A 19,216-nucleotide genomic window follows, 5' to 3' on the forward strand; every position below is an offset into this window, starting at 1 on the left:
ATGAGATTTTCAAGGTTTTAGAACTTTGTTCAGCAAAACTAATGGTGCTCCAGAAATACGCATGTACTCAAACTCACCACTGAAGGCTTAGCTCACTTCCACTGGAGATTTATTCTGGAAAGAAGATATAGCCTTTTTTTTTTTTGTTTTCACTTGGAAACAATCGTATGTAAATACTTTTCTGAATAATCAGAGAGCTTTAAGTGCTGACAGGTTTATAAGCAGGTACAGGGCACAAAGGCAGAAAATACGACTGATTTGTCATTGCTGCTATTCACATCAGCAATGATAATAAAAACCAACAATTTTTTTGTTTTGTACTACTGTTTCGGAAGCTGAGAAACAGCAAAAAGGATGAGGAAAAGGCTAAGTTGTTTAATGTCTTCTTTGCCTCAGGTTTTAAAAAAAAAAAGTTATTTTGGGGGTACCCTGACCCAAGTTATTTTGGGGGTACCCTGCCCCAAGTTGGAAGACAAAGACAGGGAGCAGAAAGAAGTCCCCTTAATTCAAGAGGAAATGGTCAGTGAGCAGCTACACCAGTTAGCCGCACACAAGTCTATTGGGCCAAATGAGATCCACCCAAGGGTACAGAAGGAGATGGTGGAAGTGCTCGGGGAGCCCCTTTCCATCACTTACCAACAGTACTGGATAAGTAGGGAGGTCCCTGTTATTGGAAGTTAGCAAACGTGAGGCCCATCTACAAGAAGGGCTGGAAGGAGACTCCAGGGAAGCACAGCCCTGTCAGTCTGCTTGACATCAGGGCCAGGTAAGGTTGTAGAACAGATAATCCCGTGTGCCATCACAGGGCACACACACAGCAACCAGGGGACCAGGCCCAGCCAGCTTGGGTTTGTGAAAGGCAGGTCCCGCTTAGCCAACCTGACCTACTCCTATGACAAGATGACCTGCTCAGTGGATGAGGGCAAGATTGTCAATGTTGTCTGTCTGGACTTCAGTAAAGCCTGTGGCAGTTTCCTCCAGCATTCTCCCAGACAAACTGGCTGCTCATGGCTTGGATGGGTGCACAGTTTGCTGGGTGTAAAACTGGACAGCTGAGCTCAGGAATGGTGGTGAATGGAGTTACATCCAGCTGGCAGCCAGTCACAGGTGGTGTAATCCAGGGTTCAGTATGGGGCCAGTTCTGTTTAACAGCTTTAATAATGATCTGGATGAGGGGATCAAATGCACCCTCAGACAACACCAAGTTAGGCAGGAGAGTTGATCTGCTGGAGGGTAGGAAGGCTCTGCAGAGGGCTCTGGGCAGGCTGGATTTATGGGCAATTGTATAAGGCTCAGCAAGGCCTGGTGCTGGGTCCTGCACTTGTGTCACAACAACCCCAAGCAGCGCTACAGGCTGGGGGCAGAGTGGCTGGAAAGCTGCTTGGTACAAAAGGACCTGGGGGTGCTTGTCAACAGCTGCCAAACATGAGCCAGTGTGTGCCCAGGTGGCCAAGGCCAGTAGCATCCTGGCCTGTATCAGCAATAGTGTGGCCAGCTGGACAAGGGCAGTGATCCTCCCCTCTATTCAGCACAGGTGAGGCCACACCTCAGTTCAGTTTTCGGCCCCTCACTACAAGAAGGACACTGAGGTGCTGGACTGTGTTCAGTGAAGGGTAACAGAGCTGGTGAAGGGTCTAGACAATAAGCCACAGGAGAAATGGCTGAGGGAGCTGGGTTCTTTAACCTGGAGAAAAAGAGCTTCATGGAAAATCTTACTGCTCTCTACAACTATCTGAAAGGAGGTTTGTAGCCAGGTGGGGGTTGGTCTCTTCTGTCAAGTAACAAGTGACCAGGCAGGAAGAAACAGCCTCAAGTTGCGCCACGGAGGTTTAGATTGGATGCTCAGAAAAAAATTTTTCATGGAAAAGGTTCACAGGTATTGGGACAGGCTGTCTAGGAGAGTGATTGAGTCCACATCTCAATGTGTTTAAAAGTGTTTAAAAGACATGTAGCTGTGGCACTCAGGGACATAGTTTAGTGGCAGATGTGGCAGTGCTGTGTTAACTGTTGGACTTGATGATCTTAAGGATCTTTTCCACCCTAAATGACTCTACATCTCTATTTTAAGCCAAAGCAAATTAAATTCACATTTTTCCTGACTCTGCTTACATTTTCTCTGCTTCTCTAGTACCTTGGTGATATGCTCTGAATGGCTTCATGCAGACTCTACACATCTTGAAAACACTCAAGCACAGGCAATCTGAGTCCAGCTAACCACTGCAGATAAGAAGGCATAAATAAATAGCTTAAAGAAATCAAGCAAAACTAGAACACTTCATAATATTGTAATGTTTATAATGTGTATTTAAATCACATCCTGAAATTTCTGTAAATGCAGTATTTGACAATCAATTTCCTAATGAAATCAGTTTTTAAAAACCCTAGAATTAAGTAACCAAGAAAATATAAAACATGCTACTTCACCTGTTAAGTATAACACTGCTAATAAATTTTGAAACTAAAAATGTTTAATTTATCAGAAAACACTAAGAAATGCTGAACACTAGTATGCAATGTTGCTGCAATTCAGTGCTGTCTGATCTAGAAGATTCATCAGCCTTTTCACTATTTGACACCTACTAGTTAAACCAAGGATACTCTCAATAAAACAAAAGGTTTTCAGGTTTGCAACAAAGAGCCAAAAGAGAAACCACAAATAATTCTATACATCTTATGTAACTGTTTTGTATTTTCACAGATTTGTATTGTAAGAAAAAGGTAAATACCTTGTAGATACATCATGTATACACTACAGAAGAAACATGATACCTTAGTGGAAAGGATGTACCATAGGTACAGAAAATGGGATCCATAGGGAGGAGCAAGAGGTTAAGACTATTGATCTTTTTCTCTCATCCCTAATGTTGAGTACCATATCTGTAAAATCAGTTTAATCAGGAAACATCCCTTTGACCCTCACATGAGGCTACTCTTTTGATCTACCAGTTTGGAAGAGGAAAAAGATAATTTACCAAAAGTGTTAAGTCCTAATGATTTTTATTTTTTTAATGGTAATACAAATAAATCAAGGAATCAGAAGAGAAGATCAAAATTTTGTTTAACTCCTCTTGTTTCCATATATAAAATCATGGCCATAGTTAAGTTCTATATCAAATGAATTTCCAATTGCTCAAAATATTTTATTTTCCAAGAAAACAAAAATAAACACACCCTGCCCCCAACTTTATAATTTCTTACTATACTGTCTACAGAAGCCTGAAGCCATGCACTCACATTACCATGCAAACAAAATATACCATGTTGTGTATTTAGGCAAGCTTTGGCAAAGATCTGCAGTACAATCATAATTTTACAGAATTTTTTAAAATCTACATGCAAGGAATCCAATCTGGTGGCACAGATAGCATGGTTCCTGAATATAATTTCCAGATTAAATTTACAGCCTGGGCAATAACCATTTGCAGTCAGCTTTAACCTCTGGCTAAATGCTAACTGGCATCACTCATTCAAATCCTTCCAAAACTTCTTTAGAAGTTTCATCCAAATTCAATTTTCCTCACATTCCGTGCTATATAAGTCCCTAGAGTCTTGCTGCATACTTTTAAATATCTGCCAGAAGAAACAGCACTCCCATGATACAGAGTGTAATCTGTTTGCATGGTTTAAAAATACTTCCATAGCCTGTGGAATGGGGACTATTTTGTCAGAACAAAATTAAATTGGTTATATTGGTGAAGAGTCATTCCAGGCACAACATTAATGAACTCAGTGCAGTCTTCAATATCCTTTTAGTGTCTGGCTATACACAGATGAAATGCTAACAGAAGTGTTCTGCCACTTTTAAAATACAAGTGCATTAAAGACCTAGGTTACCATCTCTTGCATGTTGACTGGAAACATTGTAAATCACAATCATTTCAAGAGGCAAAAGCATATAATAGCATGCTGGCTTTTCACAAACATACTGTACATAATTATGCTACAGAAAACTGAGTGTGGGGGGGAAAAAAACAACAACTTTGGAATGTGAATTCTAGTGACAGAAGGAAGGGAAAAAATGTGCATTGTATTGTTTATGAATAAAAGAGGAAAAAAGTTTTATGTATTACAATTAATAGAAATCAGTGAAAAAGATTTTTGACCAAAAAAATGCCTTACCTTGAAAAGTTGAGGAAATGAACATGTCTAGTGAATAAATAGGGCTGCTCAGCAGTGCTTATGTTTTTAATCAATTCCATCTAAAAAGAATTAACAAATCAAATTTTCCACGTTACACCAATGCACAATTTGAGACAAACATAAAATTTTCAAACAACAGATGATGATATGATTTTCAAGTCTGAATTACTCAGGACCTCTTTCCCCACTATCCCTCCCAAGCACTGTCACCAAGATAGCATGATGCATATTTTATGTTTAAGCAAGAAAGGTTGAGCTGCAGACACCATTCTGCTACCATGAAGCTCACGTACTTCCAAAATACTTCTAGAAGTGGGTATCACTTTAAACAAAGTCATAAACTAAAGGAACTAAACTCTTTCTAAATCTGCAATAGCCTTCCAAATGGCAGCTACCCTGTGAAGATACTAGATCTATTCACCCCACTGTCAAAAATGCTACATGTCTGAAACTGTAACAAAGCAGGAGCTGAACCAATGGTCGTTTTTGTGTAACAATAAACACTGCCAACACAGTCAAGACACCAGCTGATTTGCTTGTTTAAATATAGAAATCAGGACTTGCAATTCCTTTTCCTATTACAACAAATTAGGAGTACAAACTAAATGGGCACTTTTAGAAAGATGATGCTAAATTCTAGTTCAGGCCCATTCACATAATGTTAATTAAAAAAAAAAAAAAACAAACTAAATAATTCGAGTTTTCAGACCATTAAGATAGAAAAATGTAAACAATACCATAGATATGATCATCTATTTTGCTTAAGCTGAGCTCTAGCTATGATTTACAGGAAACTGGAAGTGTCTAGCAAAGTATCACGCTAGAGAGTCAATGTTTCAGTTAATTTTACTTCCTTCTTAATAATTTTCTAAGATTTATTTTCCAATTTTCTGTTCTGTGTTCAAATGCAGGCTGTGTTATGGAACTGAAAACAAATACGCTTGAAATGACAGGTTTATTGATTTTACAAACTGGGTAGTAGAAAGCAATTCATACACAAAAAAAAAAGAGGTAAGTCTATGCATATTAATCTATGTGAGGAGATAGTAATTAAAAATGTATTTCTTAAAACTTGAATGCTATAGTTGACATAGATAAAATAAGCAAAAACATGTAGTGCAAACTGTTGTGTGGTCAAAATAAAGCAACTGGCATGTGTGGAGCTACTTTTTGGAGCAGCAAAAAGAGCATGGTAAAAAATTTTGCCCATGCCATAGCAAATACCAAACCACATTTAAGAGACAGCAGTTGCCAATTTTTTTTTCCTTTCTAATGTCCAGTTTCAGTAGACTGATATTTAGCCATGTTTTTTATAATTTGTGTCACATCTTACTGCTTCTTATCCATCTTGCATCCTCCACTTTTTCCCAGTGCATATGCCCTGACTTCTTCCTTCAGCCAACATAAGCTACAGCCATTTAACTGCCAGAAAGAAGTGCACACACTTATCCACTTTCTCTGCTTTCCCTCTGTCTTCAACAATTCTATACACATACATGTATGATGACCACTGAAGCAAACAGTTCAGGTTGTCCATCTTCTCAGGATGGACCTTTTCCTGTCCAACTAGTTTGAGTACATCAAGGTATATTAGGTAACAGACCTTATACATCACAATATATTAGGTTTGAGAAAGTATAGCAAGGCATGTTACATCTAAAAAAGGCTGTAAACCCAAAGAAATAGAATGTAAGACGAAATCACCAAAAGAAAGACAATATAAAGGGAAAAGAGAAACAAGAGACTATGGAGAGAACATGTGCAATTAAAAAAAATGAACACAAAGAATTTAAAGAAATTGTGAAGAAGGGAATAGCATCCCTTCCTTAGCTATTCATATATATGGAGTCTGGATGGCTTGATTCAAGCAAAAACTGGACTTTGCACAGCTTCTTCAGTACAATATAAATGCATTGGGCAAGAAATTCATAAACCTGAAGAGCAAAACTTGTCCAGATCAGAATTAGAAAGCCCATGAGGCTTTGGAATACTTAGCACAAAGGAGTATTGTTGAGTATTGTTTCTTCATGCTCTGAAGAGACGAAGACTTTCCTAGCAAACCAATTGTCCTAGATTGCAAGGCAATATGTATTCTATTTGCCATCTGTTGGAGGTGTGGCAGTTATCATCTGTTAATTGGGCAGTTTTCTTTATCTCTTCCACAAACCAATGCTCCTCCCGGGAAGACATCTGCTGTTCATGGCCTATTGAATGTCACGGCGTGACTTACAAAAGTTAGAGCATCCCATTGTAAAATGCTCCGCCCAGAGGGAGGAGCCAAGCATTCCTAAGTGGATATAATCCGAGTTTTTGGGACACCAGACTTAGCCTTTCCACGAGTTTCCCAGAGGAACAGCTGGAGCTTTCCACTGGACCTTCAGAGGAAGACTACACCCTTCTACAGGATCACTGCTCCAACAGAACCACATCTACCACTCCAAGAGGACTGCAACCATTCCAATTTGGACTGCTACCAACACCCTGACCAAAAGAGTGTCCGGTTGTATTCTGACTCTGTCCATAGTTTTTCTTTTGAATTATTGCATGTATTTTGGTCTTTTTTTTTTCTTTTCCTAATAAATTGTATTTCTGAGTTGGAGTTTCTCACTGGTTTTGCTTTCAAACCAGAACACCAATATGTTGGCATTTCTTTAGAACTGTAACTCACTCTGCCAAAAAATTATATTCTTCAATCACCTTGCAGAATCAAACAATAGAAGACCCTGTAGCCTGTGTATCAGATTTCTCAATTGGATTCTGTGGTATTCAAGCCACTAGAGATTATTTTTATTTGTTTGTTTGGTTTTTTGTTGATTTTTTTGTTTGTTTTGTTTTGTTTTTTTTACTGAGGCAAGTTACAGGAGAAGTGAAATTCTCAGAACTGTATAAAGCCTGGTGTTATATTTTGCATTTTACTTGTGTTGCTCTATCTGCATGAAGTAAGGAAGAAAGACAGCAGGAAGAAGTTACTGATCTGGTATAAAAACTCTGTTCATGCCCCTATGTTCATCACTGTAATTCCTTCTTGGAATAAATGAATAAAAACTTACTAGAGTATAAATATGGAGATATAAATATACTATACCCATACAAAGTAATCCCACTAAATCTAAAAACACAGGCAGCTCTAGTAGAATACTGCTAGATAAACTTAGCTGTGGGTATATGTGAGTGTTGCAAAGCACCACATGAGCTTCCCTTGGCTCCCAGTTGTCCCCAGGGCTGACATCAATTTGCTATCAGGAAGCAGATTCACATCACAGCACTGCCACGTTTCTCACTCCATTTCACCTGATGTCAGTGTCACATGAACCTGCTGTTGGACAAGCACAGGCACTTCAGCCTCAGGAGCAAAGGGAGGCTGGAAAGATGCACACAGTGCAGGACAGCATCTGGCTCCTGTTTTTTTTTTTTTTTTTTATGTCTTGCTACCAAATTCAGTCTCTAAGACAACAGCTAGCTCCAAAGCAGAAAGAGAATTTTGTTTTGACTTAGAGAACCTTCATATTTAGACACTTAATGATCAGCTGGACTTGTAAGCAGATGTGGATAAAGCTACAGTGTGCATAAGAACAAACAAGCAAAATCCATTCTTCTAAAAACCCTGCCAAAGGGGTAAGGCAGACTTAACTGAAACGACATACAGATGTCAGGAGGGAAAAATAAATAACTGTAATGGCTTGTGGCCACGTGCAAATTGTGGCCATATTTCCCATGGGCCTCTCCCTCTCTCATCATGCCATCCTGAACTGCTTTCAGGCTAACAACTCAAATGTATTGGTCAGAAAGACATAGTGATCCCTCCCTCCTTCTAAGACTATGTTAAAGAAAAAAAAAAAAAAAAACCACAACACAAAGAAAAATCTCCAGTGTCTCCCAGAAGAGAAAGTTTGGTTGGTTGTTTCTGGTTGTTAAGATTTTTTCTTTTGTTTGCATGTTTGTTTCTGTAAGATGAAACAAGAAAGAAAATAAGATGTAGAGGACCCACAGAGAGCAACAGTGAGCAGAGGATGAGGGCTGAAGAAAACAAGTGCTTTTGGATGAAATGAGTGATGATGGAGAATGACATACAAGTATAGATGGTCATATCACCCTAAGTTTGAAAAGAAACAAAAAGATACAAGCAGCAGAAGATAAACAACCCTGGCAAACTCTGTTAGGGAAGAGATGAGTCAGAACACCTCCGTGGTTGGAGAGAGAGTCTGTAGAAATATTTGGAGAAATACTAAAGGCACATGTATCTGCTAGGATTAGGGCCCATAAAGAGCTACTTCTCTCTCACTGCTGCCCAGAGCTCTCCTGCAGGAATTAGGCAGCTTGAGTGAAACATTGCTGAAAAATACAACAATTTGCAATGTTTAAAAATAAAAAACCAAAACATACTAATAAAAAAATTAACTAATTAAAAAAAAAAAAAAACCAAACCGAATTTGCAAGTTAATTGAAATTAACTTGCAAAGGGTTGCAGCATTGCAAATGCTCCAGCAGATGGCACCGTGAAGTGAGTCCAGGAGGGCTGGATGGGGACGGATTTTCTCTAGCCACAGCCTTGTTCCTGCACAAAAACTCAACTCTGGCCTTCGAGAAAGGACACCTTTCTCTCTGCAGGAGATTGCTAGTCCAGTCCCTGTGCTAACCACTCAGAGCAGCCCCACTTTGTCTGAGGTTTGCATTAAGTAAATTCTATTGGGAACAAAAGGAAATCATCAGCTAACAATCCCACCCAAACAACAGCCAAAATGTTACTATTTTTTTTTAAGATGCTGTATTTCAGTGTGAGAATTTGAGGTCAAAAATGTATAAAAATGGCGAGGCAACTGGGATTTTCCCATGCGGTTTGCTGTATCACACTATGGTCTCTGCTGTATCACACTATAGTCTCTGTTGACACAAAAAAGAAAAAAAAGTATATCTCTGTATCTATCTTCCCTGTGAGTTTAAGTTCTTCTGCTGCTTTCAGTCTCTACTGAAGGCATGTAGGGCTCAGGAGGCACAAGTACCTACAAGAATTTTGGTGTATCACTTTCATCTCAGTACTCCTTTCCATAAACAACTCAACTCCCAGGAATGAGACTAGATCTTCATTTTCAGCTCTCAAAAGCTTGGAATGGTTTCAAGAATTTCTTCACCTCCCCAAGCTGGTATGACCAATTTTCTGTCTTTAAAAGCATTTAAGAAAAATTAGTGATGGATTTTTAGTGCATTGAACTGGAATTACCTATGAAGTTGGCTGCACAGCCGTAATGATGAGTGGTAGAAGGAAACAATTTGAAGATAAACTACCAACTACTCTTGTATGTGACTGGCACCTCTATACCTATAAGCATACTCATTCTTACTTCCCTGAATGCAATAAAATGGGAGTGCAGGGCAGGGGAAGACTTCGTTTTGCAACAGTTTGAGGGGCATTTTAAAGCCATATCAATTAGATTAATATTATGTGTTATTTCCTGTATTTAATTCACTTGAAAATATTATAGCAAATGGCAAGCCATATATTAATATATCTATTTCCAGAACTCACTCCCTTATGCCCACAGATGTTCAAAGGCTGCACTTCTAATTGCTGGCAGACACACATAATTTGGGAAAATTTCTTAGTAGGAAGCAGACTGGAAAAGGCAATGAGAATATGGATTCCAATTATGTGCAATCCCCACAGTCATTAAAAACACCTACATGCTTAACTTTATTTAACAACAGCAGACTGCATAAGCTAAATATTTACAGAAAAGTCTTGGCTGGATCAGGGCTTTTAAGCAAACACAGGACAGAGAACTGACAGAAGGAAAATAGACATATCATCTCAAGTGAGAAGCCCATACTCATGCTGGAAGCCTACAGCCCAGCCCAGCTCTCTTTTTTCTTGTTCCAATGCCTGGAGCCTGACATCATTCATTGCCTTAACTTCCTCCTGTTACACCACATTAAAGGTGGAAAACATAATTTATTTTTTCATATTCTGCTCTTAAAAAATGAAAAGACAACTAAAAATGTCCTGAACAACAGAATAGTTACTGTCTCCAAGCATGTTCTCTGGTGATCAAAGGCACTTTTCAGGAAAAGTACTCATTAAATTAAGAGCCTATTGTAACTATGGAAATAAACCATAAATAAAAATAAAGAGACTCAAATTATGGCAGGGCAATCTATAGAGTAAATCATCAGCTCTTTAGCAATACTTCCAGCACATTTGCCGTTTAGTAACTTAATCACTTAGAGAGTGCAAAAGGTAATGCAGATAATTATCTGTCAGTGTATTGGTTGCATCAAAAGTAAGTCTGGGCCTCTCTGGAACCTCCACATGCTGGACTAAAGCACAGAAAAGTCTGAAGAAGTGATCTTTTATCATGTTTTAACAAAGGAAAATCCACCTACCAGAGAAAGACAGAATAGAACTGAAAGGAAGAAGCTGATCATGGTGAAAGCTGGCGATTACTAGCACCTGAAAAATTTTTGGGATTTATGGTATGTCCCCCAGTCAGCAATGAAAATTGATGAAAGATACAAATGAAACCTGAACAGCCCAAAACACAAAAGCAGTCCTACCCACAGAAATCCCATATCCCAGCAAAAAAAAACTAAGCAGACAGGCTCTGTAGCACAGGATCATTTGACTCCTTTCTGATGGGACCATATCGCAACCTTTGCAGGCTGTGCGGTGCTGCTGGTAGGATACACACAGGGATGCTGCAGCAGATGCACAGCAGGCGTTTCCTTCACCACATGCAGGGGCAGTGAGGGGACTCTGCCCCCCTCCACAGCCTCACTGGTGTGCCACACCCAACGATGCATAGCAGCCGCATTTGGGCTGGCATGGCAGCCCTGCCCAGCTGGACCCCGCCTCTGGCTGAACTTGACTTATGGAGTGTTAGGTCAGCCAGCTGCGGTGGGACCCCAATGGACACCCTGAAGGGGAGGAAGGTGGGATCTGCAGGAGCAATATCTGCTCCTGAATTTTCATTGCATGATCATGCTGCATCTAAAATAACAAACTTGTGCTCATGAACAGGCTGCAAGTAAATGACCCCCAATCACAGCACAATGTCACTGGCAGGCCCACATCCATTTCTTGATCATTGCACACATCCTTTTGTGGTTTGCAGGCTGCTATTTCTAGAAGTGACACAGGCAGCAATTGCAGCCTTTACCTGATCAGCAGCTCAAAATAGCAGCAGTGGGCACTGTCTGCAGCATCTGATTACAGACGTGGGCTTTGAGTCTGAGGTTTTCCTGCACTGCTTGTATCTATCTACTAACAGAAGTGATACTTACAGTGGGTACATGCATAACCTGAAGAGAAAAAAAAATTAAATAACTGTATCTGTCCTAGAAATAAAGCTGCAAAAGTAATCTTTCTACAACTCTAAGGGAATGTGCAAAACAGTGTCTGCATAAAGAGGTTTCATATGGTATTTCCACTTCCCTCAGTGGGGGTTGTGCAATAAACATGAAAAAGACAGATAAGCAAGAAGCTGAGATAGGATCAAGGACATGTCATATTACAGAAACATGAGTTAACATGGCCCTGGGAAACAACTTTTTGAAGCAACTGATTACTATAAGTGAATTAAGAAACTTATCAAAAAGGACCTTTTTGGCTATTATTTACGCCCGCTCTGTTTAAGACCCAAGCTAGGTCTGAATAAGGTTATAGGATAAATGGCTGCAGACACATTAATACATGTCCCAGATCTGTTAGCACTTCACTGTACTATCCTTTCTTGCCTTGCTGGTAGTCTAACTGCTATGCTGACTAAATTCAAGAGCTGTCTCACTGGAAGTCAGTTTTTCTGGTTAGCTGCCACATCATGTTCTTGGCTCTGCCACCCATTTCTCTTATTAAGTGAAGTCACTTTGAGAATGATGAATTCCGCATGATTGCTCAGGACAAAGTAGCAATACATCTTTTCAATAGGTTTATCTGTTAGCATATGCCTTTGTTTCTCATTTCATACACGTAATAAGAAAATAAGATCAAAGACAAGCAGGACTAACTTACCTGCTCATTTTTGGTCAGTCTTGTTTTATTATGTATGTCAGATGTAACCAGGTTGAATCCATGTTTCTCTGATAAAATTCTTAAAAGCAAAACCACAGTTCGACTTCCACACTTTCCAACTCTGTTGTAGACCACCTGACTGGGGAAAGGAAGTACCTAAAAAAAGATTGAAAAAAATGGAGTCAGTACATTGATATTTTGTTTCTGTGTACCTCTCAATCACATGTTTTTACCTTAAGCCAACAGACACATAGAGGAGAATTTCTAGGCCCCAGGTCAGAAGCATTCACTTCCTCTAGCAAGGTAGAAGCTCTTCAGAAGAGAAACGGCAAGGCTCAGGGAGGTGGCAAGGTGAGATTTCCCCATTGAGATGCAATTAAATGTAATAGATTGGCAACTACTCCAGAAACACTATGTTGGTAATTATTATTATTATTATGTTGGTAATGATCTTGATCTTAATGTTTGTAATCTCAATGCAAATACTCATCGTTAGTTGACTATCTCCCATAAAAAGAATTTAAAGGAATGAACTTGCACTACAGTTTGGCAACTTGAAGTCAAGCTGACATAATGCAGGAGGAATGAATGCTTGGATTGCAAAACTTCAGCTTAAAAAGAAACAAAAGAAACCAAATAACAACCAGTTGCACAGAGCTAAAATTAATCAACTCTTTTAATTTCAAATATAAACATGAATCTTTCAAAAGGACTCAGAGAACAAATCATGCCACCAATCAAGAATCTATGTGCAGAATAATCAACACAGGGCCACAGGAGGCCTGAGGCCAACTGGCACAGTCTGATCACCTTTGTACAGGTTATGTTCATTAAATCTCAAAATAGAACAGCAACATCCAACCTGGCTACTGGGAATGATGTCCAGCCCACACTAACTCTTGCACCCTGCTCTCCTCCCCAGGAAGCCAGAACAAGTGAAAAGTAACTCAGTGTCTCACAGTATGTCAGATGCAGCCTTATTTTCTTCATGGATGATATCTATGGGCTATTGTTTCAGCAAAAGGCATTCTGGAGTCATACTATTACACTACACAAGTATTTACTGTATAGCATATAGCAGCATGTGATAATATAAGCCCAGAGGAAACTGTTTCCAAGCCTTTAAGTTAGCTAACAGAGTCAGGAGCTCACAGTTTCACCCACAGTGGAATGAATGCTTAGAAATTTTAATTATAATTTAATTTTAATTTCCAAATGCTTGGAAAATTTAATTAAAATATAATTTTTCTATTAAGACAATGGCACAAAACGTTTCCTGACATAGAGTCTGCACCTGGGTTCCAGGCAACCTGTGTTCAGACAAGGAATGGCCAAAGTGATGGCATGTCTCAACATATAGTTACTCCTGCTCTTGATGCAATCATGTTTTTCCAGCAGAAGGAATTCTAACATAAAAGCAGTTAGATGAGGCATACGGCACTTTTCAGTGCAGAGTACTTCTTTGCTGCATTTGAACTGCTAATAGATCTTCATCAGGGAAGCAAAATGATTTGTCAGGTAACCCTTTAGACTACTTTCAAAAAGAACTGCCAAATAGAAAGAAAAAAAAACAGAAAAAAAATCTGTATTCCTTTATATTTAATGGGAACCTACTGGCACTTTGCTCTTAGTGTTGCATTTCATGACCAAATGAACATTACTGCTGTTACTGGTTGCAATGTTTAGGATATTCTGCACTGTAACATAAATGGAGAGGCCATTTCCCCCCAAATTACCCTGGGAAGGAGTAGGTATTGGGTGATCATGGCCTCAGTTAAACTTTCCAAGTTGCAGGACATTGCATCTGCAGATTCAGCAAGCAAAGAAGGGCCTCTCAAGGCCTGTACAATCCACACACAGTGCACCAAGTCTTATTATTTTGTAACATTTTTATAGTGTTTTCTATGAGAAACACAGTCCCCATATTTCTTTATCAGTCTTTCCTTCAGAAGCCTTGCTTCCTATGCAATGCAAAATCTCAGCCTCAATTACTAGAGAACTCCAAAGGTGATGAATTTAACATCTCTGTGCTATAGCTGTAGCTAACCTTTCCCAAAACTACTGATAATGGTGTCTGAAAGGTTAACATTGGAATACATTTTATTATGCTGATTATCACACCATAATGAAAGAGAACATGAGACCTATTCTGGATTGTCCCCTTTTTGGTCCACTTCTCTGCATAACACTAGCATCATTACTTGTCACAGTCCTGCAGCACTATCCATACACCACTGCAACTTGTGGATTGGGAATTACACCTCTGCTTAGACATAAGATTTTGGAATACTCTGCTGTGTAAGTAAGTGAAAGCCTTCAAGAGACATGATAAGTAGATGCTGACAAGTGTCAGTGAAGGAGCAAGAGCACATATACTATATATTTGCCTAGCATCCCAGAAATTAGATGAATGATGAGAGTTCATAGAGTTACGGAAATATATTTAAATGCTTCCTAATTATTAACTGCTTTGATTTTCCTAGCAGTCTGGACTAGGCAAGATAGTGAGCAAATTTTTTTTCTTTACTGGTACTTCAGTCAAGTTCAATTTTACTGCATACAGATTATACTCAAGTTCTAATTAAATCCTTGACTGGATTATCCAGTAACTTTGGGTGAATCTTATAAAAGTAACACTTTAAAAACTAGATAAAATTAAAGGAGGCCTTTGTAAATTCTCTATTCTAAGTGCAAACAACTTTATCAGCTTGGAAAAATGACACTAGTTACCAAATTTGGCCAGTTCTCACATTTGTTTCTGAAACTCACCTTCCTAGGTAGCACAATTCTGTTCTGCACATAAACAATAACCATGGTAACCCCCAAAAAGACACTACAGCAAATACTCACTGCAGATAAAGGAACCTGAAATAAAGGGCTATTATTTTCAGACACTTGTTTAGGTTAAAGGAGACCAATGTATCAATGCCTTGTTTCAGTACCTAGTGAATGCACTTAGGTCTAATTGGACAAGATTCAAGATAAGTACTGCAGCTCAAAGCTCACTTCAGAAGAACAATCACGAGTGGTAACCAAAACTTCCCTTGCAGCACTGCTGAGTGTGGTTGGCTTTTGGGATGTGCCCCTGAAACTCTGCTCACATTTCATTTGTTTACGTCACCACTGCACTTATCACACACCCCAATGCCCCAAAGGGTGTGTGCCCAGTGCACAAAGCCATGCAGTACACAGGCTTTTGGTGTACAAGCAAGTATTTGTTTATCATGACCAGTTCCTCAGGATGCTGCAAATCTGCTTTCTGTATTTAGAAAATGTTGAAGTTATTTCTGAGAAGAAGAAATACCACTTCCAAAGCCATGAGTTTGTATCAGGCAAAACTAAAAATGCAAGAAATTGAAAACTTCTCCAGAGAGGAACTTTCTTTTCCCCCTCATGATACTCACAAGGCACTCAGACAATACAAGAGATGGTGGCAGAGAAAGCACTTGGAAATTAGGCTCATATTGTATTAGTAGAAACAAGGTGAAAAACAGCAGTTGGACATTTACAAAATGCTAATTGAATTAAATTTTATTGTTACTTACTACCTAAGAGTAGGTATCATGTAGACTAACTGACGAGATGATGCTCTGGCAACTTGATATTCATGTAACAATATACACAACTGCAAAATAATTGCAGAGTGACTTTATTGAGCACTGTAACAAAGCCGAGAGGTAATATAAACAATTCAAACATATAATTCACTTTGGAGTTACACAAATTAGCACTTACAGCCACAAAAAAGTAAAACTCACATTATAATTACAACAGCTCTCTCTCCAAGGGTTTGGAAAGTTATATGACAATTTACGTGTCGGTTCAAACAGGTTTTTTTTCTTTTGTTTTATAGTTAAAGAAGATGTGAAGAACTGTTGTGAAATGAAATCAAGAAGAAAAAGCAAGTTTAGTCCCAAACGAACTTGCATTGCAGAAAATGACTGTCAAGTACCTCTGCAGAGAGGTCTGCCAGTCTCAGAAAGGGAGCCATTCAATAGATAACCTGGTAAAAGCCCAGGCTTTCATCTTCAGTGGGGGCCTTGTCTACAGATAAATCTTTGCACCATTGAAAAAAAAAAAATGGGCTGGAAAATTACTTCTAGTGTCAGTGATGTAGGGATTCACTCATAAGCCTAAATCATTCCACTTTTACTGAGACAAATCCAGTACAATTTTGCCCATTTGCCAAACATCTCCCATTCCAGGTACAAGCTGCCCAGGCATCAGTCTCTGACTCATTTCAGGAAGCAGTACAGTGTATACTATATTCACACCTTCTGCAAGTAAGTGACCTGTGTCCTTCCACACAAGTGGGGCCAGGAGCGGATGCCAGAACTGGCTTCTCCTTTCTGAGCTGACACTACCCTGTGGTCAGGCAGTGGTCCATATTTATCAGGTGAATAAGGCCAACCAACACAGGAAGTACTGATAAGATTGTGGAAACAATTAAACATTTGCTGGCCTATCTTCATACAGCATTACACCTTCCAAGTCCAGCCTCTTCATTTTCTTTTCCTGTCCAACTAAGAAAGAATTATAAGAATTTAACAAATGGCTTAATTGGTCAAAGGAATGGCCCATTTGACTCATGAGAGGAGGATGATACTTATAAGGTTAACTACAAAACTGAGAGCTGTCAGCAGTCCATTTCTCTCCATTGCCTCTCTTCTTTCTCCATTGTCCCCAAAAATTACATATGGCATGTTAGAAGGCACGCACTTCCATGCTGCCTGAAGAATTTCTTACACAACTTGTTCCAGAATTTTGTTACCCACAATGCATTTAATTTTTAGTTAATCTGCTATGATTTTCAGAGAATACCTGTTCTCACATCGTGGATTTCATGAAGACAGATCAGATAATTCAGTCATCAGCTTTGAGATCTTCTTAGATACACTGGATGTTCTTTTTAAGTGAAGTTTTTCACAAGTCTGCCATGGTCTTTAAAGAAAAACTCAAAGGCCACTAAGAGACAGCCTTCCAAATAAAGTTCAGAAATTGCTGCTCAAAAATCTAATTTCAAACAAGTATCAGCTTGCTCACTTTTAAAGCACTCACAATGAAAAGTTGCTAACACAAAGTTATGTCAGCAGAAAACACGACTGAAGAATGAACAAGGGAGTAAACAAAATATATTACTCGCTAGAATCCTGCATCCCTATCTAAACCACACAGTTCCAGTTATATAAACATTCACCTGTGGAGTGTAGTGATGCTAGACAGAGACAAGCTTTTTGAATTAATCAACTCTAAAGCAGACCAGACAGCATAGTCATCTCTGTGGGTCACTGAAAATACACCAGAAACCACAAGAAAAGGGAAAAATTAAATTTGTTTGTTTTCAAAGTTTAAATGCCGTATAGCTGTAGCGGAGCATTGAAAATAAGGCAGAAGAAGAAACAGAATATTCATCTGTTGCATTCTCATTAAGAAACTAATTTAATTGAAAAAGGGTGACTTCCTCCCCCACCACCACAAACAATGCATTTCATCTGTTAGACAGATGACATATTTGGAAGACTAAGTTAAAATGTGTTCTCTAATGGTTCAACATCCCTAAGTACCAAGCTAAATTGAAAACATAAGCATGGAGCACCAGCAGCAAAAGGAAACTTGGTTGTAGACAGTCCTCAAATTTATTAAGACTAAAGAAAAGCATTACTATGAAGTGTCTGCCAAAGCCTATGGTCCCTGATGTGTCCCACAAGAGAGATTTGTGTAGCCAAAATCAAAACTTGCAGTAATTTTCCTGTGAAGAAGCACTGCACACTTACAAATCTAAAAAGACTCTAGTTCAAAGCATAGTAAAGTATCCCCATTAAGTCTCCAATCAGGTCCTATTACAAGATACTGTGGCTACAGAAACAACAATAACATCAATAACAACCTGGCAAAGTTACAAAGAAAAGGTCAAAGATCCAGTTTCTAATGTTCAAAGTTTTGGATGCATCTCATCACCATGTTTGTGTTCCCTCATCTTATACCTTACACCTGATTTATTTGTCTACAACAACAGGTTGCAGCAGAGCAAAACCCTCGCTCCTCCAATCTGCTGCACAAGACTCCCCACACCACCGGGAGTGCAGAACCAGGTTTATTTCAGGCATGTGAAGTTACAGCAACATAACAACATTCAACCTCGGCACATGTATATGAAGTCAAAGAGGGTGGTAGAGAGCAACGCTCTGTTCACTCAGCACTTTCAGGTACTCACTGATATTAGGCAGCCTCTGGAGGTGTGAGTGGCACTCCTGGCTTTCATCACTCAGCAACACTCACTTAAGTGATGGCAGCTCAGTTCCAGCTCCTTTCAGGGATGAAGCAGGTGACAGGGACTCACCCTAAGAAATGGATAATTGCTTTGGGATAAGGTACAACCACCACCTCTAGGTAATAACAACTTTTCCTTTTGGCCCTTCTTAACATAGCACACTTTTCAACCTCCTCTTCATTCTTCTTGCTTTCCTCTGCAGTTTGCAACTTTTTGGGGCCAAAATCAGATACAGTGCTATATCTTGTCTCCCTGGGGCCAAGAAGAACTGAACAGTTATTGTTCATGTCCTGGAGACATGTCTTTTTAATACATCTCAGGATAGAATTTAGAAGAATCAAGGAATGTGGCATTGCCACTACCACAGATGCAGAGGGATGCAGAACAAAGCTATTGCTCTTTTTCTTTACATAAGTGAATGCAGATTACAACCGAAGAACTGGAAGACCCTTATTAGCTTTCTTATGAAAAGCAGTGTATTTATCTCTTTTTTAAGTTAATCACATTGTGGAAGTTATCTAATTTTAAATTAATCACATTGTGGAAGTTATCTTTCTGGTAGGCACCTACCTCATAAGAAGATAAAGGAGACAAATTATCTAAGAACATGATACTGGTATTTGTTGAGAGAACTAGCATGAATTCAGGTAGGTTAAGAATTTTAGTGTCACTTTAATTAACCCATTTTCCACTGGAAGGTTTAATGTGTAATATCAAAAACCCCTTAAGCTGCAGAATTTGTGCAAGACTGATTTTAACTCCAGAGCAGCATCACGTTATATGTATCTTGGAACTGTAAAGTT

General features: G+C 39.1%; 1 protein-coding gene across 1 annotated transcript in view; it reads right to left on the reverse strand.

Moving 5' to 3' along the window:
* UST (uronyl 2-sulfotransferase) overlaps nt 1-19,216 on the reverse strand; it is a 152,254-nt gene that overhangs the window by 68,045 nt on the left and 64,993 nt on the right. Inside the window, exons 3-4 of the mRNA XM_053974325.1 lie at nt 12,143-12,298; nt 4,120-4,199 (exon numbers count right to left, since the gene is read on the reverse strand). Coding sequence (XP_053830300.1) covers nt 4,120-4,199; nt 12,143-12,298 — 236 coding nt within the window. The remainder of the gene's footprint in view (nt 1-4,119; nt 4,200-12,142; nt 12,299-19,216) is intronic.

This window comes from Vidua macroura, chromosome 3, assembly GCF_024509145.1.
Source record: "Vidua macroura isolate BioBank_ID:100142 chromosome 3, ASM2450914v1, whole genome shotgun sequence".
NCBI classification, from domain to species: domain Eukaryota; kingdom Metazoa; phylum Chordata; class Aves; order Passeriformes; family Viduidae; genus Vidua; species Vidua macroura.